At 38.6% G+C, this 21,808-nt stretch overlaps 1 protein-coding gene across 3 annotated transcripts in view; it reads left to right on the top strand.

Moving 5' to 3' along the window:
- Positions 1 to 20,106: 20,106 nt before the first annotated feature.
- Positions 20,107 to 21,808, top strand: part of LOC143648451 (centrosomal protein of 97 kDa-like) — a 34,436-nt gene continuing 32,734 nt past the window's right edge. For 2 of the 3 annotated variants that reach the window (XM_077118523.1, XM_077118520.1), the window contains exon 1: positions 20,107 to 20,229. In XM_077118523.1, the coding sequence (XP_076974638.1) occupies positions 20,187 to 20,229 (43 nt within the window). In that variant the 5' untranslated portion in view covers positions 20,107 to 20,186. Of the gene's footprint in view, positions 20,230 to 20,405; positions 20,685 to 21,808 lie in introns of those variants that run through there. The other variant, XM_077118521.1, reaches the window with a different exon arrangement.

Below are 21,808 nucleotides of genomic sequence, written 5' to 3'. Positions count from 1 at the left end.
GAGAATAAAGGATTTTACAAATAAATATGAATACTGAATCATTAAATTGGTATCTCTTTTAGTCGCCAGTATTTTAGAGTAGCTAGAATTAAAAACCTAAAATTGTGAAATTGTAACCCAGGTCAAACTATGAAATATGTTCTACAACTAATTGTGGTACTGTGCTATGAAATTTATAGCTTTTGTGTGAATATGTTATTGTTCACAAAAATAGAAGGGAGACTTCCGGAGAAGATGGCGGCTTAGTAAGACACGCGGGTCTTAGTTCCTCCTCCAGAACAGCAACTAAAGAAACAGAAACAATATGAAAAAGCTCCCGGAGCCACGACAGAGACCAAAAAGACAGCGTACCCCATTCTGGAATGGCTGAACGGGCAGGGAGAATCCGCTGCGGTAAGATACCTGAGGGGCGCGCGCTTTCCCGGGCCAGGCGGCTGGCGACCGGGTCCCTTCCACACACGTGGCTTCCCGGTCTGACTGGGAATGTTGGATAGTGGGGCCCTCCCACCATGCTTGGCGTCTCGGGCCAGCTGGGCAATTTGGACCGGAACTCCCCAAGCCGCGGTGGCCAGCGACCCCCCCTCCACGCGCGGTTTCCCGGGCCGACTGTGAGATTCGGATTGGCAAATTAAAGGAGCCACAGCATCTTTTACTGGTGGGACCCGCAGACAGACGAGTGCCACGAGCGCCACCTACTGGGCAGGAAAAGAAAAACAGAGCCCAGAGATTTCACAGAAAAATCTTTCAACCAGCCGGGTCCCACACCCAGGGAAATCTGATCAAATGCCCAGACACCAGCAGAAAATAACGGATCATGCTCAGAAAATTGAAGATATGGCCCAGTCAAAGGAACAAACCAATAGTTCAAATGAGATACAGGAGCTGAGACAACTAATGCTGAATATACGAACAGAAATGGAAAACCTCTTCAAAAACCAAATCAATAAATTGAGGGAGGACATGAAGAAGACATGGGCTGAACAAAAAGAAGAAATAGAAAATCTGAAAAAACAAATCACAGAACTTATGGGAGTGAAGGACAAAGTAGAAAAGATGGAAAAAACAATGGATACCTACAATGGTAGATTTAAAGAGACAGAAGCTACAATTAGTGAACTGGAGGATGGAACATCTGAATTCCAAAAAGAAACAGAAACTATAGGGAAAAGAATGGAAAAACTTGAGCAGGGGATCAGGGAACTGAATGACAATATGAAGCGCACAAATATACGTGTTGTGGGCGTCCCAGAAGGAGAAGAGAAGGGAAAAGGAGGAGAAAAACTAATGGAAGAAATTATCACTGAAAATTTCCCAACTCTTATGAAAGACCTAAATTTGCAGATCCAAGAAGTGCAGCGCACCCCAAAGAGAATAGACCCAAATAGGCGTTCTCCAAGACACTTACTAGTTAGAATGTCAGAGGTCAAAGAGAAAGAGAGGATCTTGAAAGCAGCAAGAGAAAAACAATCTGTCACATACAAGGGAAACCCAATAAGACTATGTGTAGATTTCTCAGCAGAAACCATGGAAGCTGGAAGACAGTGGGATGATATATTTAAATTACTAAAAGAGAAAAGCTGCCAACCAAGACTTCTATATCCAGCAAAATTGTCCTTCAAAAATGAAGGAGAAATTAAAACATTTATAGACAAAAAGTCACTGAGAGAATTTGTGACCAAGAGACCAGCTCTGCAAGAAATACTAAAGGGAGCACTAGAGTCAGATACGAAAAGACAGAAGAGAGAGGTATGGAGTAAAGTGTAGAAAGAAGGAAAATCAGATATGATATATATAATACAAAAGCCAAAATGGCAGAGGAAAATATTATCCAAACAGTAATAACACTAAAAGTTAATGGACTGAATTCCCCAATCAAATGACATAGACTGGCAGAATGGATTACGACTCAGCAATACCACTGCTAGGTATCTACTCAAAGGACTTAAGGGCAAAGACACAGACAGACATTTGCACACCAGTGTTTATAGCAGCATTATTTACAATTGCAAAGAGATGGAAACAGCCAAAATGTCCATCAACTGACGAGTGGCTAAACAAACTGTGGTGTATACCTACGATGGAATATTATGCAGCTTAAAGACAGACTAAACTTATGAAGCATGTAATAACATGGATGGACCTAGAGAACATTATGCTGAGTGAGTCTAGCCAAAAACTAAAGGACAAATACTGTATGGTCCCACTGATGTGAACCGACATTTGAGAATCAACTTGGAATATATCATTGGTAACAGAGACCAGCAGGAGTTAGAAACAGGGTAAGATAATGGGTAAGTGGAGCTGAATGGATACAGACTGTGCAACAGGACTAGATACAAAAACTCAAAAATGGACAGCACAATAATACCTAATTGTAATGTAACTATGTTAAAATATTGAATGAAACTGCACCTGAACTATAGTTTTGTTTGTTTGTTTGTTTGTATCCTTTGTTTTTGTTTTTTTTCTTTTCCTTTTTATATATATATATATATATTTTTATTAGTAGTATTATTTTAATTTTCTTCTCTATATTAACATTCTATATCTTTTTCTGCTGTTTTGCTAGTTCTTTTCCTAAATCGATGCAAATGTACTAAGAAATGGTGATCATACATCTATGTGATGATACTAAGAATTACTGAGTGCATGTGTAGAATGGAATGATATCTAAATGTTGTGTTAATTTCTTTTTTTTTTAATTAATAAAAAAAAATAGAAGGGGAAAAAAAGCCAATTGTGATGACAGAAAAATATTTAAGCCCTCTAGCCTCCCATATTCTGGAGCAGCTAGAAGGAAAAATATGAGAGGATTGTGTGGTAGCCCATTCCAAACTCTGGGATCTGTCCTGTAACTACTTGTTGAAAAGTACCTTGAAAGCCATTGCTTTCTTATTTCTTTTCTTTGTATGTATGTTATATTATACAAAAAAAGTTTAAAAAAAAAAATGAACACAAGGCCAGCTAGTCAGTATGTTTTTTCACTAAGAAAAATGTTTTGTAGCCTTCAAAATACGCTGCCTAAAAAATTATTTAATTGATGTTCCTATAAATTAAATAATGAGTTATTTAATACCATAAATAATAAAAAACAATAAGATTAATTACTAATTGTAACATTTTAGTTTCAAGTGAATTAGAACTTTAGTGAACTTGTTACTTTCATGTGAGCATAAAATTTCCTCCAAATTAAACTTTCCTGATAAGATTTTTGTTGATATTAACAAATATGAATTATTTAAGTATTAAGCAATGAAATATATCTTATTTGGGAGATTTGCAGCTCTCTGTAAGCCAATATTGTCCAGCTGAAACGTCAGGATTTTATGAAATCATGCATGAGTAAAACCCCACTCAAATGACTAAATAGTTCAATGAATTTAAATCTAACAAATAGAAAAATTTCATTAATATGATTGCAGATTACGAACTGCTAGTCTTTAAGAAATCACTTTTTGTTAATTTTTGGTGTAGAATGACAGAAAATTAATAATGGTTGTCTGAAAGCACTACCAATATCGTTTCCCTTTGTAATCGTGTATCTGTGACATTACTGACTTTTGCACATTAATTTTATAACCTGACATCTTACAGAATTTGTTTATTAGCTCAAGTAACTGTGGTAGATTTCTCAGGATTTTCCAAGTGTAGTATCATGTCATCTGCAAATAATGAAAGTTTTACTTCTTCCTTTCTAATTTGGATACCTTTTATTTCTTTTTCACTGCCTGATTGCTCTAGCTAGAACTTCTAGTATAATGTTGAATAATAGTGTTGAGAGAGGGCATCCTTGTCCCCTTCCCAATATTACAGGGAAAGGTTTCAATTTCCCTCCATTGAGTACAATGCTGGTTATGGTTTTTTCATATATGCCTTTATCATATTGAGGACGTTACCGTTGATTCCTATCTTTAGAAATGTTTTTAATCAGAAAAGGATGTTGAATTTTGTCAAATGCATTTTCAACATCAATCAGGATGATCGTGTGATTTTTCCCTTTTGTTTTGTTAATGTGCTGTATGACATTAATTGATTTTCTTGTGTTGAGCCATTCTTGCATGCCTGGTATAAAGCGCACTTGGTCATGGTGTATGATTCTTTTAATGCACTTTGGATTCAGTTTTCTAATATTTGTTGAGAATTTTTGCATCTATATTCATTAGGGAGGTTGGTTGTAGTTTTCCTTTCTTGGGCATCTTTTCCTGGATTTTGTGTTAAAGTGATATTAGCTTATAAAATGAGTTAGGTAGTGTTCCTTTTCCCTCAATTTTTTTGGAAAACCTTGAGCAGGGTTGGTGTTAGTTCTTTTTGGAATGTTTTATAAAAATCCCATGTGAAGCTATCTGACCTTGGCTTTTCTTGGTAGGAAGGTTTTTGACGACTGATTGAATCTCTTACTTGTGATTGGTTTGTGAGATCTTCTATTTCTTCTTTTACGATTTTATTTTTTTTTAATTTTTTAATTTTTTACATGGGCAGGCACCGGGAATCGAACCCGGGTCCTCTGGCATGGCAGGAGAGCATTCTTGCCTGCTGAGCCACCATGGCCTGCCCTTCTATTTCTTCTTGAGTCAATGTAACTTGTTCATTGTGTTTCCAGGAATTTGTCCATTTCATCTAAGTTATATAGTTTGTTGGCATATAGTTGCTCATCCTCTCATCTTATGATTTAAAAAAAATTTCCTCAGGGTCTGTGAGAGATAGACCCCTATCTCATTTCTGATTTTGTTTATTTACATCTTGTCTCTTTTCTTCTGTCAGCCTTGCTAGTGGCCCATCAATTTTATTGATTTTTCCAAAGAACCAGCTTTTGGTTTTATTGATTCTTTCAATTGTTCTTTTGTTCCCCTATTCATTTAACTCTGCTTTAATCTTTGTTTTTTCTCTTCTTTATTTGCTTTAAGGTTCATTTGCTGTTCTTTCTCAAGTTCTACCAGGTGAACAGTCAAGTCCTTGATTTTTGCTCTTTCTTGTTTTTTAATATAGGCATTTAGGGCAATACATTTCCCTCTTAGCACAGCATTTGCTCCATCCCATATGTTCTAGATTGCTAGCTGCTGGAATGCAATATACCAGAAATGGAATCGCTTTTAAAAGCGATTTTGGTTTTATTGATTCTTTCAATTGTTCTTTTGTTCCCCTATTCATTTAACTCTGCTTTAATCTTTGTTATTTCTCTTCTTTATTTGCTTTAAGGTTCATTTGCTGTTCTTTCTCAAGTTCTTCCAGGTGAACAGTCAAGTCCTTGATTTTTGCTGAGAGAATTTTGTCAACAAGAGACAAGCCCTACAAGAAATACTAAAGGGACTTCTGCCGGCTGTAAAACAAACAGACAAACACAGAAAAGGGAGATCTAGAGGAGGGCACAAAATTGAAAAATGCCAGTAAAGGTACATGTTTTAATCCTAATTGAAAGGATAAAAAGGGAAAGAGGGAAAAGAGTATATACATCTGGCAAATGTATATACACTCTCTGCCACTGATACTTTATTAATTACACTTCTCTTTCCCCTTTTGGTCAGGATGGAATTGTTGATCCCACGTTGCCATGTCCAGATTCATCCCTGGGAGTCCTCTCTGATGTTGCCACAGAGACTTTTACCCCTGGATGTCATTTAAAAAGGGACATTTATTAAGTGCACATTTACAGTTCTAATACTGTGAAAATGTCCAGATTAAAGCAAGGCTATAGGAATGTCAAATCTAAGGCATCTAGGGAAAGATACCTTGGTTCAAGAAGGCTGATCACGTTTAGGGTTTCTGTCTCAGCTGGAAGGGTACATGGCGAAGTCTGCTAGCTTTCTCTCCTGGCTTCTTGTTTCACGAAGTTCCCTGGGGTCATGTTCCTGCTTCATCTCCAAAGGTCTCTGGCTGTGTCTGCTCTCACGTTCTCATTGCTCTCTCACGGCTCTGCTCCCGGGATTCTCTAGCCTTTTCCAAAACGTTTTCTTCTTTTAAAGGGTTTCGGTAAATAAAAAAGACTCACCTGGAATGAGTGGAGTCACATCTCCCTCTAATCCAAGGTTGACACCTATAATTGGGCAAGTCACATCTCTGAGGAGATAATCTAATCACGTTTCCAACCCATAGTGCTAAATGGGGATGAAAAGAAATGGTCGCTCCTATAAAATTGGATTAGGATTAAACCATGGCTTTTCTAGGGTACATAAATCCTTTCAAACCAGCACACCATAATTTCTAACATGCTGTATTCTAATTTTCATTTGTTTATAGATAGATACTGGTTTCTTTCGCAATTTCTTCTTTGACCCACTCATTAAGAGTGTATTATTTAATCTCCATATGTTTGTGAATGTTCTTGTTCTTCGGTGGTTATTGATGTCCAGCTTCATTCTATTGTGATCAGAAAAAGTGCTTTGAATAATTTCAATGTCTTAAAATGTATAAATTCTCCATTTCCTTGTTGACCCTCTTTCTGGTTGTTCTGTCTGTAGAGAAGAGTGAGGTATTGAAGCCTCCTACTATTACTGTTGAAGTGTGTATTGCTCCGTTTAGTTTTCCCAGTGTCTGTCTCATGTATTTTGGAGCTCTTTGACTGGGAGTATAGACATTTATGATTGCTATTTCTTCTTGGTGAATTGTCCCTTTTACTAATATATAGTATCCTTCTTTGTTTCTTATGATGTCTTTACATTTAAAGTCTATTTTGTCAGATGTTAGTTTAGCTACTCCTGCTTTCTTTTGGTTACAACTTGCGTGAAACATCTTTTTTCATACTTTCACTTTCAATCTATTTTTATCCTTGTGTCTAAGATGAGTCTCTTGTAAGCAGCTTATAGCTGGATTATATTCTTAATCCATTCTGCTAACTTATATCTTTTAATTGGTAAGTTTAGTCATTAACCTTCAAAGTTATTACTGTGAAGGAATTTCTTGAATCTACTATTTTATCCTTTGGATTTAATTTGCCAGATGTATATACTCTTTTCCCTCTTTCCCTTTTTATCCTTTCAATTAGGATTAAAACATGTACCTTTACTGGCATTTTTCAATTTTGTGCCCTCCTCTAGATCTCCCTTTTCTGTGTTTGTCTGTTTGTTTTACAGCCGGCAGAAGTCCCTTTAGTATTTCTTGTAGGGCTTGTCTCTTGTTGACAAAATTCTCTCAGCATTTGTTCGTGAAAATTTTAAGCTCTCCCTCACTTTTGAAGGACAATTTTGGTGGGTACAGAGCTTTTGCTGAAAGTCTTTCTTTCAGGATCTTAAATATATCACACCACTGCCTTCTTGCCTCCTAGTGCCAGCTGAGTAGTCTGACTCAGTCTTTTGTAATTTCCCATATATAGTAGATTCTTTTTCTCTTGCCACTTTCAGGATTTTCAGCTTCTTTTCAACATTTGACAGACTGATTAATATGTGTCTTGGGGTAAGCCTATTTGGATTTATTTTATTTGGAGTTTGTTGGGCTTCTCTGATTTCCACATTTATATCTTTTTAAAGGGTTGGGTGTTTTCCCCCATTATATCCTCAACTAATCTTCCTAGCCCTTTACTCTCCTCTTCTCCTTTTGGGACACGAATGATTCTTTTATTTGTGAGCTTTGTTTTGTCCATCATTTCCCTGGGATTCAATAAAAATTTTTTCCATCTTTTTTGTCATTTGCTCTTTTGTGTTTTTGAAATCAGTTGTTCTGTCCTATAATTCACTTATTTTTTCTTCTGCCTCCTCAAATTTGCTGTTGAATGTCTCTAGTATATTTTTCACTTGGTCTAGAGCATCTTTAATCTCTGTGATATCTGTTATTTTTCTATTTATTCTTCCAAGTTCCTCTTTATGCTCTTCTGGTGTGTTCTTCTTGTTTTTTTTTTTTTACATGGGCAGGCACCAGGAATTGAACCTGGGTCTCTGCCATGGCAGGCAAGAACTCTGCCTGCTAAGCCACCGTGGCCTGCCCTTCTGGTGTCTTCTTGATTTCCTTTATGTCATTAGCCATCTCACTGATTTTATTTATGAGTTATATGAACATCTTTGATTAGTTGTTCCACAGTTTGTGTCTCCTCCTGTGTTTTAATTTGGTCATTAGATTGGGCTGCATCTTCACATGCTTAGTGATCTTCTGTTGTCTTTGTGGCATGTAAATATCTTGACAGGGTTACTTTGAAAGTTGATTTCCTTCAGTACTCTAAAGCTTTGATTTCGAAACAGGTGTGAAACAGGATGCAGAGCGTCAGGGGTGGCACAGAAGTATGGTGACAGATTATGGCACACATATATCCACAGATTGAGAACGGTAGGCTGGTGAATGTGAGTGCGGGGTGCAGGTTGCATTGTTGTGGAGGCGTGGTGTCGGGGCCGTGGGGCGAGGTGCAGCTCTGGCAGGCCTTGGAGCACAGGAGCAGGGTGCAGCATTGGCAACACAGTGGTAGGGTATGGAGGGAGGCAGATGGGGGCACTGAGAAGATGTGCTGCGGCTGGCACTTGGGCAGGATGCGGGTAGGTATGTTGAGCATGTGGGTCATGGGTGTCAAGGTGTGAGGTAGAGTACACAGAAGTCAGAGCAGAGCGAGGGCAGGGCTCAGGTGTGTCCTTATACAGGGGGAGATGCCCCGGGTGGCTGGGATGCAGATGCATGAGTGTTTAGGGGTGGGGAACAGGTCGCAGAGGTTGTGGGACATGTATTAGAGGTGGGTGATGTTGGGTGAGTGATGTTGGGTGGGTGGGGCCCTGGTGCAGGTGCACATGTGTGGGGGTGGGGGTGGTATATGGGTGCCTGAGTGTGCAGGGTGTGGTCTGTGGCACAGATGCACATGAGAACACCTGCCAGGTGTGGGAGTAGGGTGCTTGTGCTAGGGGTGGGGCAAGGGTTGTGCACATGTGTGGGGCAGGGGTGGTGGGGTGCAGAAGTCAAGAGGTCAGTGCACGGACACTTGGGTACCCGGCAGAGAGGATGTGATGTGGCTGTCATGGGTCTGGGGGGCAGGGCCCTGGTGTGCCCATGTGCAGAGCTCAGGGGCAGCGCAGAGGGATTGGAGCTGCAAGGGCTGGGGAGTGGGTGTGGCCAGGATGCACAGGTCAGTGCCTAGAGCTGAGGGGGTGTGCATGTGCATGTTTCTAGGGGGTTGGATGCTGATGTGCGTGTGCACAAGGCTCAGGGGTCCTGGGCGGGGTTGAGCAACTGTATGGGCTGGATGCAGGTGTGGCCCGGGTATGAAGGTGAATGCTTGTAGCCTAGATGTGCAGATGAGCGCCTGCAGGCAGCAGGGAGGGGAGGTAGGGGTTGAGGGGCAGGGTGATACTTTGTGCTTGTGCAGGAGAGGTGGGTTGGGCTTGGACAGGCTTGCCCAGATGCCTGGGGCGGGGCTGCATGGGGAGGGGGCGGGGCGGGGGGGTGCTTCAGTGCGGTGGTGGGGGCAGGTGATGGGGTTAAGGTGCATGGGGTGTGGGGAGGTTGCGGATCATGGGGAGGGGGTGACGCATGTGAGGGTAGGGCTTCAAGGAACACGACATTGTTTACTTCTTGTCCCATCTCCCTGTCCCCATATTCCTGAGGGCTCCAGACCTCAGTTTGACAAAGGGCACATTAGGCTGTTTGCACTAGCTGGATGGTTTCTGGTTCTCTGCATCTCAATTCTGCTTTTTCAGCCACAGCTTCCCTATGCGGTGTAGAAAACCCTCCCAGATCACTTACACCCTGGAATTGCTCTCTGGGTCATTTTTCTGTCACTTCTCTAGCTGTTCCTTGGACCAGGGACAACTGCATATCATCTTACATGTGCATCTAATAAATTTTCTGCCTGCTTACTCTATGCCGTGCTGTGCCACTGAATTCTTTATCGCAGCATGGCCAAGATCCTAGGAAGCTGAAATCCAGCAACACGACTAGTAGATAAGAGTATGAATGAAAAAGGGTTGACTAGGAATTGACAATGGTTGATGATAATGGTTGAAGTTGGGTATGGGTAAGGGGTTCATTGTAATTATCTCTATATTCTTACATGCTCTTTTTAAATTACGTTTCCATGAAGCAAAACTTTAAACAATTAAAATATACCTTGGGAATAAAAAACTCAAGTCCTACAGTTTAATCTTCAAAAATAGAAAGTACAAGCCTCACCTATATTATTTTGTATATAAAATTTTTTAAAGGGAAAAGCAGAATTTATAGAGAATGTTTATAGCAGCTTTACTCGTAATATATATATATATATATATATATTTATATTTATATACAGAAAACAGTTTAGGTGGCCATGTATAGATGAATATATAAATAAAGAATACTATATTTATACAATGGAGTACTACTCAGTAATAAAATGGATTAAACACATCAACAACGAACACATGAAAAAATGGATTTGAAAAAATGAGTCTCAAAAACATTATGCTGAATGAAAGAAGTTTTACATTAAAAAGTTCACACAGTCTGATTCCATATATTTCAAGTTCTAGACCATGAAAAACTAATCTAAGGTGGGAAAAAATCGGAACAATGGTGGCTGGGGCTGTGGGTATGGTGTAAGGATTATCTGAGAAGGAGTGTGAGGAAGTCTTCTGGAGTAATGGTAATATTCTATATGTTGATGGGTTTTGGGTTATGCATTCAGAACTCAGGACATGGTGAAGATTTGAGTATTCCGTTGCATGTAAATTTTGGTTCAACAGAAAACAAACTGTAAACAAATGTTGAACACTAAGTGAAATCCTTGAAATATTTAGGGAGTGGTGTACTGATGCATCAAAAAACAAGATGGATTAGTGGAAGAGAGAGGTATAAATGGATAGATATGTGATAGAACAAGTATAATAAAATGTTGAGAATAGAATCTAAGTGGTGAATATAGGAGGGTTTACTATAAAATTCTTTCAGCTTTTCTATATGTCTGAAGATTTTCATAATAAAATGTTGGGGAAAATAAAGCCATCTTCTGGAGGAAATTAGTATTACTGATTATCCCAAAAAAGCAAGAGGGGTAAAGTATGAGTATTGAGTATTTAATAGATCTTATTGTTTTTCATATGCCCTACTGGTTCTCATTCATATGTGCAGGCTGTCTTCTTTGGCTGGAAAGGCTCCCTCCCTTTTACTGCTAAATCCTATTCAATTTTTTTTCCTCTAGAACAAAGATTGGCAAACTTTTTCTGTAAAGTGTCAGTAAATATTTTAGGCTTTGTGGGCTGAGACAAAATTGAGGGTATTATATAGGTACCTAAATAGCAAGACAGAAAACCAACTTCAACAAAATTGTCATCGATGGAATTCCAAATAAGAATATTGAGCATTTTTTGTAATGTATTATAAGTCTAGAAATGAGAAGAATTAGATTTTTTTTGTGGGGGTGGGGATTACATTTTGCTTTTTTGGGGAGTTCAAAGTTATCATCAAAATTGATACAAATGTGGTCTCACTGATATGAATTGACAGTGAATGAACTTGAAGAATTTCAGTTGGTAATAGATACCGTCAGGGGATAGAAATAGGGTAGATATTGAGTAACTGGAGCTGAAGGTATACAGATTGTGCAACAGGACTAATTATAAAAATTCAGAAATGGATAGTACAATACTACCTAACTGTAATACAATAATGTTAGTACACTGAATGAAGCTGAATGTGAGAATGATAGAACGGGTAGGGCTGGAGTCACAAATGAAATCAGAAGGAAAGATAGATGATAAAGACTGAGATGGTATAATTTAGGAATGCCCAGAGTATATAATGATAGTGACTAAATGTACAAATTAAAAAATGTTTTAGTATGAGGAAGAACAAAGGAATGTCAATATTGCAGAGTGTTGAAAATGGATGGTAATTCATAATTTAAAACTTAAACTTATGTGTGAGACTAAAGCAAGAAATGTTTATTTGGTACAAAAAATTTATATTTTGACTAGTGCATTTCCTAATATAACTTATGTGGACAGCTTAATTGAACACTATAGTACATGGAAACCGTGACTAGGGCGTGAGATTTTGTAGGTTTGTCCAGAGTGATGCCCCAATAAATCCTAGAGTGATTTGATCAGTGAAAAAAAAGGTATTTGCAAAGTCCCCTTGGGGGAATGGTGAGAAAGGGGGAAAATTCAACTTCCCCAAGTGGAGAATTCTTGATATTCTCATAAGCAGTGGGGACAACCAAAGCTATAGGCTGAGCCCCTGATCATGGGGTTTGTACTTATGAAAATTAACCCTGCAAAGGATAGGCTAAGCCTACTTAAAATTAGGCCTAAGAGTCACCCCCAAGAGATGCTCTTTTGTTGCTCAGATGTGGCCTCTCTCTCACAGCCAACACGACAAGCAAACTCACCGCCCTCCCCCTCTCTACATGGGACATGACTCCCAGGGGTGTGGATCTTCCTGACAACATGGGACAGAAAGCCTAGAATGAGCTGGGACTCAGCATCAAGGGATTGAGAAAACCTTCTCAACCAAAAGGGGAAGAGCGAAATGAGACAAAATAAAGTGTCAATGGCTGAGAGATTCCAAACAGAGTCGAGAGGTTATCCTGGAGGCTATTCTTATGCATTAAATAGATATCACCTTTTTAGTTGAGGTGTAATGGAGAGGCTGGAGGGAACTGCCTGAAAATGTAGAGCTGTGTTCCAGTAGCCATGTTTCTTGAAGATGATTATGTAATGTTATAGCTTTCACAATGTGACTGTGTGATTGTGAAAACCTTGTGTCTGATGCTCCTTTTATCTACCTTATTGACAGATGAGTAAAACATATGGATTAAAAATAAATAAATAACAGGGGGAACAAATGTTAAAATAAATTTAGTAGATTGAAATGCTAGTGATCAATGAAAGGGAGGGGTAGGAGTATGATATGTATGAATATACTTGTTTTCTTTTTATTTCTTTTTCTGAATTAATGCAAATGATCTAAGAAATGATCATAATGATGAATATACAACTATGTGATGATATTGTGAGTTATTGATGATATATCAAGAATGGAATGATCATATGGTAAGAATGTTTATGTTTGTATGTGGTTATGTTTAATAAATAAAAAAAATTTATACAAATGTTCCTTAGTGAATTCTCATCTGTAATGAGGTTTTATAAATTTCATCTTTGAAAAATGTCTTTTCACAAAATTACTACTTCCCAATACTGATATCACCTTCAAGGACGTATGATTTTAATTGAGCATACTCATCTCTTGGAAAGCAACTTTAGAATTATATTATTTTCTTGATATTTGCCTGTTAGCTTGTTGGATTAATTACCTCTAATTGAAATTGGGGTGAAATTTCCTCAATTGTACAGTTAAATGGATTTTGATATATGGAAATTTTCCTTGCACTGGATTAAGATCTGTAAAATGCTGGTAGAACTTTGTTTGAGCCAGAAACATATTACTAAATTTGTATGAGAATAGATAATTGTTTTAATGTATGACTCAAATAATATTAGTTATTATCAAGTATTACTTTACTACTGAAAATGTTTTGTATGGAGGTGATGTTTTACTCTGTAATTTTACATTGAATTCATTAAGAAACATAATCAAAATGATCAAAACTTCTAAAGCTATTCTATCTTCTCTAACAGTGGTTAAAGGAGGTTCTTCTCACTCAGAAAAATTTTAATCTCGGCTGTTAGCTACAAAAAATTGCAGTAAAACATTACCACTGGTAAACTATTAAACTGCTGTGAGGTAGGCCGGTCAGGATGTTCAGTTGCTATTTCTCACAAAATATCATGCGTTGATGATGGTTAAGTCCATGAACTGAATGAAGTTTATCATTCATGCTACTGGTTTAAGAACACATGGTAGATTCAAATATATTTCACAAAATACCTCTTGATATAAATGCTTCCATAAACATCGGATTGAACACCTTATATTTTCACAAGTGTTGTAAATCTGTCCAAGTAAGCCTTTTTCTGTTTACCTCACATATACATAGCAGATCCCACTTCAGGTATATTGATTGAATTAGTGTTTTTTCAACTTCTCTAACAATGCTCTCATCTGTAGTTGTCCCATGCAGATTATTCATAGAGGCTAATTCTACAGTAACTTCAGACACTGACTTCTTGAATAGACAGCAACTGAGCAGTATTGGTAACATCTGTCAACTCATCAAAGCTAAGGAAAACCACTCAGAATCATTTGCCTTGTTTCCAAATATGTTATTGATATTGTACCTAGTATCCTCAATATTTTAAGCAACAGCTCTTGCTGAAAAGCTAACAGTCTTAAAGAAGTTTATTTTTTCTATACACTTTTCTTTAGCTGCAGCAATCAAACGTTATTTAATAAACACACCATAACTAACAAATGAGCCACTTGAAAATTCACTTTGGTTATAGCCTCATTTTCATTTATTTTCGTCAAATTAGTCTGTTTATATTTTCTAACTTCTCTTACCAATGCTTTCCCATGATTTGGGAATTTTGTGATGAGTACTTAGTCTGGTAATGCTGACATACACTGTATTCTTTAAAACTATAGTTTCATTTGATAAGAAACATACTGCTTTGCCATCTAATTTGGTAACAAAATAACTCACACATAACTGTGCCTTCAAGATGTGACATTTTAAATCCACTTTTTCCTAATTAATTAGGCTGAGGGACCTGAAAAATATCTCCCAGTGGTTTTATTCTTGAAATTCAGTTATACTCCTACCTCTTCCTTTTCTTAAGCATTAGGTGCTATGCCATATAAGGGGAAATAGGCAGCAAATTTTTAGTATTCCATCTTGAGATGGCTTACTCTTCCATGTTCTTTGTTTTGGCCCTGACATTGAATTCCATTTAGGATTGGTGCTTGAGTGAAATAAGCCAGACTGAAAGTACAAATATTGTATGAGCTCACTGATTTGAAACAATTAGAATAAGCAAACTCATAGAGTCAGAATCTAGAATATGGTTAACAGGAGAAGGGGTGGGGCTAGGGAATGGGAAGTTAACGCTTAAAATATACAGGCCTCCTATTTGGAATGGTGGAAATGTTTTGGTAATAGATGGTGGTGATGGTAGCACAACACTGTGAACGCAATTAACAGCACTGAAATATATATCTGTGATATGTTAGAGTGTATGTACAGTAACACAATAAAACTTTTAAAAAAGATTCCATATGTGATGGTTTGAAGTTATGTACCCCAGAAAAATATATTCTTAAAGTTAATCCATCCCTGTGTGTGTTGTGGGCCCATTGTAAGTAGGACCTTTTGGTGAATAGAGTCTTAAGTTAATAGGTGACCCATCTCATGCAGGGTGGGTCTTAGTCCTCTTACTGGAGTTCTTTATGAGAGAATGAAAATTAGACAAAGAGAAAGCCACAGAAGCAAGGTGCTGTAGGCAGTGAAACCCGTAAGAGAAGGGAGAGACATCAGAAGTCACCATGTGCCTTGCCACGTGGCATCGGAGCCAAGGATCATCAGCAGCCGGTCTTCAGGAAGAAGGCATTGTCTTGATGATGGCTTGATTTGGACATTTTAATGGCCTTAGAACTGTAAGCTTGTAAGCTAATAAATTTCCATTACTAAAAGCCAACCCATGAATATACAACTATGTGATGATATTGTGAATTACTGATTATATATGTAGTTCGCAAGGATCAAAATAGGAATGTTTGTGTTTATTTGTTGTTTCTTGTATTTAAAAAAAAAAGCCAACCCATTTTATGGTTTCTGCCTTGGGAGTCAAGCAAACTAGAAAACCACGAAGTACACTGCACACATTGTGAACCCTAAATTAAACCATGGTCTTTAATAGTACAACTATAAAAATGTGCTATGATCAATTGTAACAAATGTTCCAGACAAATGCAAGGTGTTTGTGGTGGGGTGTATATTGGAATTCTGTTTTTTATGTATGATTATTCTGTAAACCTACAACTTATCTATTAAAAAAAAACAGCGGCTGCCTACTGTTCTGAAATCTCATTGGTTTGTCCATCATTAACTTCTTGCCAGAAGCCCAGCTAGAATCTCTTTATAATAAAACAAAGATGAGCTATGGTAAGAATGTTTGTGTTTGTATGTTCGTATGTTTAATAAAAAAAACAACAACAAAAAGAAATGCTAGTGATCAATGAAAGAGAGGGGTAAGGTGTATGGTATGTATGAATTTTTTTCTGTTTTCTTTTTGTTTCTTTTTCTGAATTGAATGCAAGTGTTCTAAGAAATGATCATGATGATGAATATTAAAAAAAGAGAAAAGCATTCCAGAACCTAGAAAAAAATAAAATAAAAACAAAGATGATCAGTCCGTCTGTTAATATTGTAGAATTTTATTGTTGAGAGTCTTTAAAGTTTTGGTTCTAAATTTTTTGGCTTATAAACCACTTTAGTAATCTATATATATATATTGCACTATCTACCTGTGTTCCGGTTTGAAGCTATTATGTACCCCAGAAAAGCCATGTTCTTTAATCCTCATTCAGTATTGCTGGGTGGGATCTTTTTGATTATTTCCATGGAGGTGTGTGACCCGCCCAGTTGTGGGTGGTAACTTTTGATTAGATGGTTTCTATGGAGATGTGTTTCCACCCATTCAAGGTGGGGTTGCTTACTGGAGCCCTTTAAAAGGGAACTGTTTTTGTAAAAGCTATAGAACCAACAGCCAACAGAACCCACACAGCCAGAGACCTCTGGAGAAGCAAAAGAAAACGCCACCAGGGAAGCCATCAAAGAAGCCTGGAGAGAAAGCTAGCAAACATCCCAATGTGCCTTTCCAGCTGAAAGAGAAATCCTGATCGTCACTGGCCTTCTTAAACCAACGTATCTTCCCATGGATGTCTTAGTTTGGACACTTGCAGAGCCTTGCCATAACCTGGACATTTTCACAGCCTTAGAACTGTAAACTTGAAACTGAACAAATTCCCCTTTTTAAAAGCCATTCCTTTTCTGGTATATTGCATTCTTTCAACTTTTACAAACCAAAATGAACATGGAATATATATTTTCTGTGATGCTTAAAATACTTAGGGGCAATATTTGGAATATATTTACTCTAAAAAAGTATTTCCTGTTTAACTGAATTTCAAATTTAAGTGGATGTAAACTGGATGTCCTGTATTTTATCTGCAACCCTAACCTTTTGGGATCTACTTACAGAGATGTGGGGAAAATTAAAGCTGATATCTGAGAAGTAGCCTAGCACACAGTCTTAATAATAATAATAACAACAATAATTTAATGCTCATTTTGGGATTCTAGATAACCCATGAATAGATATTTCATAGTGGCAGTCTCTTCTTCCAGGCAGGAAGTAAAAGGAGCATGATCATAAACGGTTACCAGTGAAAACATTAATCAGAGAAGAGAAGCTTAACTTTACCCACCAAAGCCTTTGCATAAATATGGATGCTTAAATTTTATTTACTTTGGCACATTTTCAAAATATTTACAGTGACAAATTCTTTATATTAATATCTTCTTAGTTTTAAAACTTCAAATTATCATATTTACTTCTTTCAAATATAATTTCTCATCCTAATTAGAAAACCATCTTAGTTTTGTTAAGATAAATTGCATTATCCACACCTGTTGTTCCAGTTTCCTGTCTGCTTAGTCTCTTAGCTTTATGCTCCTTAACTCGTTATCATAACACTCTATGGAAACTGCTCTGTTGAAGGTTACCTTCCCCTATTACAAAGTCTCCTTTCTGCCAGTATTGTCTCCACCTTCCAATTCATCCTTGTTACAGGAGCATGCAGCTTTTCTAAAACACAAGTTTCATTGTGTCAATCTCTCAATTAAAAACAGCTATTGAAGACTAAAGGAACGAATGCTTGGAAAATAAGGGTAAGACTATGTTTCTGGTCTTTGAAAATTAAATTTCAAATGGGAAGTGTTTGGGAAGGGGAGTGATTTGATAAAAGGTGTTTTACTTAGATCATGCCAGTAACAGTGGGACAGGATGAATTAGAGATGGGGAAATAAGTCAGGGTGATTTGCTATTGCAGGAATCAGACTTATTGTGTAGTCGGAAAGGAAAGTTGTGTCTGTGAGGCCTACACCTGCCAAGGAAATATGAGCTTACCGAGAGTTTCATCGTGTTGGTTAGTAGAATCCTCAAAATTGGTTTGAGCATGCAGGCTTTATTTAACATATGTTGAAGATGATGTAAATTAGTTAAAGTGTAGTAATTTGATTTTAGGTGTAAAAGTTTTATTAGAAGTATAAAATAATTTCTGTGGTGTGATTTAAAAGTGTTGCTGGGTCACTTGGGCACGTGGGACCTTGCCCAGGAAGGTCCTCTGGCCTCTCTCTTTAGGAGTAATGACTATTCTTAATCAGCCCCATAAAAGGAGTCCTTTGTCCCTTTCCTTCAGGACTTTAGGGCAGACAAACCAGACACAACTCTTTTTGATTTGGTTATTGCTGCAAACTTGCAGGAACCTGAGGTCATCAAGTACCTTCTGGGCTGTCAGTAGCCTCTGCACAAGTCATTACTGTCCTATGGTGGAGAAAATTTCAATTGCTTTCTCTTTCCTTGGGCTAGCCTCTTCTCAATTCTCACTGCCTATTCTAGGGTATCAGGGTGTGGTGGTCTGGAGCTGTATGTGCTCCAGAAAACTGTTTTCTTAAACTTAATCCATTCCTATGGATGTGAACCCATTGTAAATAGGACCTTTTGATGAGGTTACCTTAGTTAAGTTCATCTCAATCAGGCTTGATCTTAACTCTATTACTGAAGTCCCTTGTAAGCAGAATGAAATTCAGACAGAAAAAGAGAAAAGGCCATGAGAAGCAAGAAGGTGAAATTCAACAGAACCTGGAAGAGAAGAGCCAACAGGAGAGGCTGCCATGTGCACTGTCATCTGACAGAGGAGCCCAGGACCAAGATTCATTGGTAGTCAGCCCCAGAAAGCCAGTACTTGGGAAGAAAGTGTTGCTTAATATACCTTGATTTGGACTTTCTCTTAGCCTCAAACTGTGAGCTAATAAATTCCCATTGTTTAAGATGACCCATTATATGGTGTTTCCTTGAGCAGCCTAGGAAACTAAAACACAGGGTTAGAAAGGAGACAATGTGGAAGCTTGTTTGCTTTTGTATAAAGTAAGTTTGTGTTCTCTGGCTATGAGATCTCTTGGTTAGAGAGAGAAAAAAAATAAAACCCTTACTTCCCTCTTTAGAGCTAGAAAATTTGCTTTTATGCTAAAACAGTGGGAAACAGGCAAAAAAGGAGTTAAGGCAGGTGCAATGAGAGGGAAGGAGGGAATGCTCCTAGAATCAAGTGACTGGAAATCTAGATGGGTTACTGTATTTTCCCAAACAGAAATTATCAGAGACACTGGAGATTGCTGTTTCATAAAGATTGCAAGAGAGAATGGGAGAATTGATAGTTGAAAGTGGAAACTCTCTTTGTAAATTCTGTGGTGCTCTCAGGCACCAGTGAGCAGATTCATTACCACCTGGCTTACCAGCTGTAGCCTGTATTCATGTCTTTTTACCTTCTATTCTGAACCTATTTATAGTTTACCTATCTTTTAAATCCTCAGTCAGTTTCATTTCCTTTACCAAGTCTTCCCTGAAGGTTAGTTTCCAATTTTTCTTCATTCCCTACAATCTTACTGTCTGTAGTCACAATCACCACATTAAGCATGTAATTATGCACCTTCTTTACCCCAACCTGCAGTGTACTTCCTGAGTTTAGAGAACACATTTAAATTTCTTTTCTATATTCACTGGAAAATTCTGAGTTCATATTCACTCATTAAATACATTCTCAGGTCAAAAGTTCAGATAAGTTCCACTAAAAAAAATACCATAAGAAAATTTTTATGTCAACATGTTTTAAGTCCTTTTACTTAACTAAAATTTCAAATAAAATGTATTTGCTTTGATTATCACAAGATCAGGTCAAATCCTCTAGAGTATTTGAAAACTTTCAATTCTTTCAGCTTATTGGAACAAAAAAGAGGCAGTAAAGTCAAATTAATCTGCATTAAGTAATATCTTTATAATCATTCCGACGGTAAAAGTATCAAATTACGCAATTATCTAGTGAAGGCATGAAACGACCACTTAATAATGCATTTTGCTCATGAGTCAAATGAAGCAGTTGGATAGAGGTTCCGCGCTCTTAATCTCTCAGTGACTAACCAGGGCTGCGCGTCATTCAGCGTGGCCAGCCAATGGGGCCGTGGGAGCCGTGCATTCTGGGAGTTATAGTTTCCTGCTCTGTCCTCCCGCCTACAAGCTCCAGAGAGCCGCTGGAAGTCGGTTGCCTGGTATTATTAGCAAGCGGGAAGTATGGCGCTGGCGCGTGCGGACGCGGGTTTGCCTCCGGGAGAAGGTAAGACGATCCCCATCGCTGTGTCCCAAGCTTTATTCCAGTGAGCAGAATCAAATTGTTGCGTGCTGGAGAGGGGACTCTTACGTTTAGGGGTGCAGCTTTGGACCAGTTCTTTACTGAGGGGGCGGCGGGCGCGCTGCTTTCTGGGAGTGGTAGTCTCCTGGCTGTGCCCACTTGTCCCGCGTCGCGGCGAGGGCCGAGCCGGGGGACTACAGCCTCCAGGGGACTTCGCGCGGCCGGATACCACGGCTCCCGCCCTCCGGGGGATGGCTGGGCGGTGGATTTTGAGCTGCGGTTGTCTTTCCTGGACATCCACTCTGCCTTTCGGTTGCTTAAGTGAAATTTGGAGTTTCTCCCGCTTTCCCTGCAGGCGCCCCATTTTCCCCTCGGTTCTCCTAGAATGTTCAGGAAATCCTCCTTCAAACACTGCCCTGCACTGACGTTGAGCCGCTCTTGTAAGTGGCCTGTGGTCGTGATAAAATCTTGATGCGATCCAGGTCCCGCAGTTCACATGCTACAGCTTCTCTCCGCCACGGGGTTCTGAGATAGGGATCGGTCGCCGCCCGGCGGAGCTTCGGGGTATGGGAGGTTCTGTGGCCCGGCGGTACCTCCTTGGGGCTTGGGCTTGGGCTTCTTTGTTTTGGTTACGACTGCTCGGGTCTGGGGTGGGGGCAGGGCCGGGGTCGAGGCCTGTCTCGGTGGTTTAGACCCGAGGCTCCTGATCTGGAGGCGGTAAATCCTTGTCTATGATTCTAAGAGGCCCGCCAGTCCCTTGGAGTTGTGCGCAAAGGCTGTGCATTTTCCTGGGACAGTCCACAGATCTCATCAAATTTCAGAGGAGCTCATGCCCCCCCCCCCCCCCCCACACACACACATGGTATGAGACAATGGGAAAACGTTGAAATCCTCCAGGCTAGCAATGCCAGCTTAATTATTTCCCACAGTCGTCTTAATCTGGGTATAAATTTCAAATAGGCAATTTCCCTGGCTTTGCCCCTTCTGAATTGGCTTCTTTTTAACTCCACCTCCCCTGTCCACCAAAGCAAGTACAGAAAGTAATAGCAGTTAACATTTATAGAGCACTTTTTATGGGTCAGATGATGTTCTAAGTGCTTTTCATATAATTTAATTTTTTTCTGTAGAATAATAGTATAAAGTAGGTATTATTATCATCCATACTTTACAGAGTAGAAATGTGAGCCCCAAAAGATAATTTGCTTAGGATACCACAGTGGGTAACTAACTGGTGGAGTGAGAATCTGAATGTGTCTCTTTCATATACTAAAGTGCTTTATTAAGTGCTGTGCTCCAGAGCCTTTAATCCTTACTCAACCCCATGAAGTAACCATATTGCCCTGGTTTCATAGATGAGTTGAGTGAGCTATACTTTGATTTTCAAAATAGTTTGCCCACTTTTTGATACGCTGGAATTCAGGCTGTAAGCAGGTTCGTGAGGTCTTTCAAAAATTTCTGTTTTTAAAAGCCATCCTTATAAAATATGGAAGTAATAGGTCATATTTAAGAGTGAAGAATTTCAAAATATTACATTATAGACATTTAAAAACTCGTGAATCGGTTA

Source organism: Tamandua tetradactyla, chromosome 10, assembly GCF_023851605.1.
Source record: "Tamandua tetradactyla isolate mTamTet1 chromosome 10, mTamTet1.pri, whole genome shotgun sequence".
NCBI lineage: Eukaryota > Metazoa > Chordata > Mammalia > Pilosa > Myrmecophagidae > Tamandua > Tamandua tetradactyla.
The sequence above is the reverse complement of the archived record's forward strand: the minus strand, read 5'-3'. Positions and strand labels throughout refer to the sequence as shown.